The 4238-nt window shown below is 40.8% G+C and overlaps 1 protein-coding gene across 1 annotated transcript; it reads right to left on the bottom strand.

The window, feature by feature from the left end:
• Positions 1-3231: 3231 nt before the first annotated feature.
• On the bottom strand, positions 3232-3978 carry LOC140452664 (activity-regulated cytoskeleton-associated protein-like). Its single transcript, XM_072546983.1, has one exon. The coding sequence runs from the start codon at positions 3976-3978 to the stop codon at positions 3232-3234; it is 747 nt and encodes a 248-aa protein (XP_072403084.1).
• Positions 3979-4238: the final 260 nt, after the last annotated feature.

Here is a 4238-nt window from a genome sequence, read left to right as displayed (position 1 = left end):
ATATATATATATAGGTATATATATATATATATATATATATATATATATATATATATATCTATATATATATATATATATATATATATATATATATATATATATATATATATATATATATATATATTTACATATATTTATTTGTAATTTTAATTATGCCTCGGCCCCCAAAAATCTTTTTCAGATATCGAAAAATATTAAGTCTTAATATATTTCTGTATTTGATCATTTTACTCATACTTCATTTCCTAGTTTACCTCCAAATATTTTTTTTTAAACACTTTTATCTTTTCTGTCTGACGCTACTTAAACCGGGATTATTTTCATTTATTAATTCTCTATAGTGTTTGTCAATGTATTATATATGATTACTTTAGTTCTTCTGGATACACATTTATTTTTCTTAGATGGTTATAAGAATCAGCATATAAATTAAAAATTAAGCTTATTTTGTATGCCTTTGCGCCTTGTACTGTTGCCGAGAGGGGGCATTTGGGCCTGTAGGACCCATCGCCGGCTCTGCGGACTTCTTTCTGTCCTCGTAATTAGACCGGGTGTTGACCATCTTTGCTTGTCACTGATAAAATGGTTTAATACAGCTACTGGTATAAAATAACGGTTACCGTGACAAGTATCTGTTATAGGTAATAGTTCCAAGAAGCAGTTACAAAATAACAGATCAAAATTAGAAAACAGAACAGGTAAAATAGTCTAAGTATTCCTTGACTTACGGAAGGAATAACATCGTAAACAAGAAAAATAAAATGGTATAAAAGTACAATGCAAAGAAAATGTTTCTAAGTGTTTCTTGACTTACGAAAGAAACAACTTAGAATGAAAAATAAAATACACAAGATAAAAAGAATAGAAAAGTGCAGAAATATTCCTAAGTGTTTCTTGTCTTACGGAAGAAATAACTTAGGACAGAAATACAGATAAATGAAATATGTAAATATGAAACAAGGTATGGAAATATTTCTAAGTGTTTTTTGACTTACGGAAGAAACAACTTAGAGTGAAAACAAACAAGAGAATCAAATATGGAAAAATAAGAATACAAATACTTATAAGTGTTTCTTGACTTAAGGAAGAAACGACTTACAAATACGAAAAATCAAATACAGAAAAGATGTGGAAATATTGCTAAGTGTTTCTTGACTTACGGAAAAAACAACTTAGCATAAAATAGAAAATGAAAGAGACAAATGTATTAAGTATTTTCTTAACTTAAGGAAGAAAATATCTTAGACAAAATATCGGAAATAATAATGCAACAATGATTATGAAAATATTTCTAAGTGTTCTTTTGACTTACCGGAAAAGAATGGCTTAGACCCACAATTAAAATAACAAGTCAAATATTCAGAGAAATATTTCTAAGAGTTCTTTGACTTACCGGAAAGAACTACTTAGACAAAGTACAAATCAAAATATTAAATAGAAAAAGCAAGATAAATATTTCTAAGTGTTCTTAACTTACGGAAGAACAACTTAGACATAAAATACAAGAAAAATAAACAATCAAAATAATCAAATAAAATATCAAACAATCAGTACATGAACAAATATAGATCAATGTAATATTCTAACCCGAAAAGGTCTGAATATACAATAATACTAAAATAAAAATGGTATATAGGAAATCAGAAATAAAACAATAACTTAGTTGGAACAATAATAGCACCGACTAGGTCTACAGTAGAAGAGGCAAGCTCGACTGCCCGATGAGAGAAAATCTACCTGCTTTTATGTAAAACAAATCCTTTGTTTTACGTAGCGAAAGTGGAATTTCCCTGCATCGAACCAATTAGAAATTTGGATTTGGTCAACCTTGGAATTCCCAAGTATTTTGACCGATATCCAAATTCCTTGATGCCTCCGGCACGGCTGTCACGCCTCCGGAGGACATCCCCCCTCCTCTGAAAGACTCAACGGTGCTAAGAAAATTTATTAAAACAATAGAAAAATACAATTTAAGAATAAAAAAAAATACAATAATAAAATTTTTACCCTAAAAGAATATAATGTAAAAGACTTAAGATAAAAAAAAACTAAGATATTGTACTTAAGATATTTGAACTTAATTGTATATGGCCCAGTAGGCCCAGGTGGTCCAGGTGTGCCGGGTGGCTCGTCTGCTTCCGTCAGGGCTACTTTATTCACCCTGAGGAGGTCCTACGACGTCTTGAAGATATAAGGCTACTCAATTCACCTTGATATCTCCACGTGTCGTAATGGGACCTTATCCTTGGTCATCTTTGGCGGTCGGCTGCGCTGTGGTTCCTTCATCCCGTCCGTCCGGAGGGGTCAGGGTCCTATGGTCTGCATCGTTGACCATCGTGAACTCTTGGAGGAGATTCTCTTCAATCTTGCTTCTGGGTACGTCTTCAGAGGTTTGCTGCTCGCGTCTCCGAAGTCGTTTCTTTCTCTTGCGTGTCCGGTGACTTCTCCGGATTTCCTCTCGGAGTGGTATGTCGACCGGACTGTCGAGGATGGGGTCGGTGTCCTCCTCCTCGTCGCCGTGCTCCATTGTCTCTATCAATAGAAGGCATTCGGCGTCTGGCATGTCATCTGCTGTCAGGCTAGGTTCTTCCTCCTCGTCGACGTCCTCCATCGTCTCTAGTAATGGAACGCCGTAGGCTTCTTCTTCTTTTTCGGGTGTGCCTGTACTGATGTCCGCTGTTTCGATTTCTTCAGTGGTCGGCTGACGTGGACGGTTGTCTAATACTTCATTGTCCTCTTGGGTTGACTGCTCTGGTTGTTGGGATGAGGTTTGATGGAATTCCAGCTGTTGTGGTTTGGCTTGCCTTTCTGCTGGGGTCGCCCAGTAGATGGTGGTTCGGCAGGCAGTACCAGCGTGTAGACATTTTCGGGGTATGTCTACATTGGCCTCTTCCTGCTCCAACCAAGGCATCCCTAACACAACGTTGTGGTTCAAATCCTCCATAACCATGCAGTTTACAGTCGTGTCCAGAGTGTCAATGTTCATATTGACTGCACCAGTCCCTAGGGTGCGGGATGTGCTGCCCGTGCATGCCAGCTGAACCAGTCCTGGTCCTCGGTGCAGGTCCCGTCTCTGGATCAACCTCTGGTGAACGAAGTTCCCGGAGGCACCGGTGTCGACCAAAATCTTCACTTTCTGCCCGTTGATCCTTCCATAGAGTTGGGGGAGACCTGTTGTCGAGGGTTGTACCTGAATAGGATTCAGTTGGGGCACCATCTTCACAACAGGGTTCAGTTAACGCCCCGATTGGCGTTTCCCTGGTTCTGTGGGGTTGGAGGTGGCGGTTGGTTCATTGATGGCATCCTATACTGTCCGCTGGGGTTCCTCCATTCGTCTATCGCCTCAGGGTGTCGTGGAGCGTTATCCTGACGTGGGGGACGGTACGGCTGTTGTTGCTGCTGCTGCTGGGGTTTGCCGGTCCGGTGGATGTCAGATTCCATGCCCTGAGCGATTGTCAGAAGGTCTTCCTCGGTCCTGGGGATGTTCGCTCTCAGGCAGATCGCGATGTCGGGTCTCAGTAAGTTCGCTATCGTTATACACCTCTGGTCCTCGGGGGTATGTGGCATGAGACGTCTGAATAAGGCAGATTTCTGGTTAATGAACTCCTCCGTGGATTCGTCTCTACGTTGATGTTCTCCATGAAGCTTCGACGTCAGGGTTGAAATTGCGGCAGGGTCATTGTATCTCCTTAGGTGACGGTCTCGAAATGTGGTGTATGGCAGGTCCGTGTATGAGAATTTCTGAGCCCATTTCTTCGCATCGCCGTGGAGGAAGTTGTCTATGAGGTAGTCGATCCATTGGTCCTCGTCTACGTTATGTTTGATTAAGAAATTCTCAGCTTTTGTCGAAAAGCTGAGCGGATTCTCGGTGTCCCGGCCTGAGAATTGAGGGGGCTTCGTGTAATTTATCCTGGACTTCGGTATCTCAGGCTGAGGCATCTGGGGTGCAGTGCCTTGAGTTGTGGATAGGGCCGCCATCGCTTTCATCAAGGCAGAGATAAAGTCAACTGTAGCAGGCTGGCTCGAAGACGATCCTGGGGTCGTGAGTTCAGGTTTTGTTTGTTGGGCGCCATGTTGCCGAGAGGGGGCATTTGGGCCTGTAGGACCCATCGCCGGCTCTGCGGACTTCTTCCTGTCCTCGGAATTAGACCGGGTGTTGACCATCTTTGCTTGTCACTGATAAAATGGTTTAATACAGCTACTGGTATAAAATAACGGTTACCGTGACTAAGTGTTTC

The sequence above is a fragment of the Diabrotica undecimpunctata genome, chromosome 11, assembly GCF_040954645.1.
Source record: "Diabrotica undecimpunctata isolate CICGRU chromosome 11, icDiaUnde3, whole genome shotgun sequence".
In the NCBI taxonomy this organism is placed as follows: domain Eukaryota; kingdom Metazoa; phylum Arthropoda; class Insecta; order Coleoptera; family Chrysomelidae; genus Diabrotica; species Diabrotica undecimpunctata.
The sequence above is the reverse complement of the archived record's forward strand: the minus strand, read 5'-3'. Positions and strand labels throughout refer to the sequence as shown.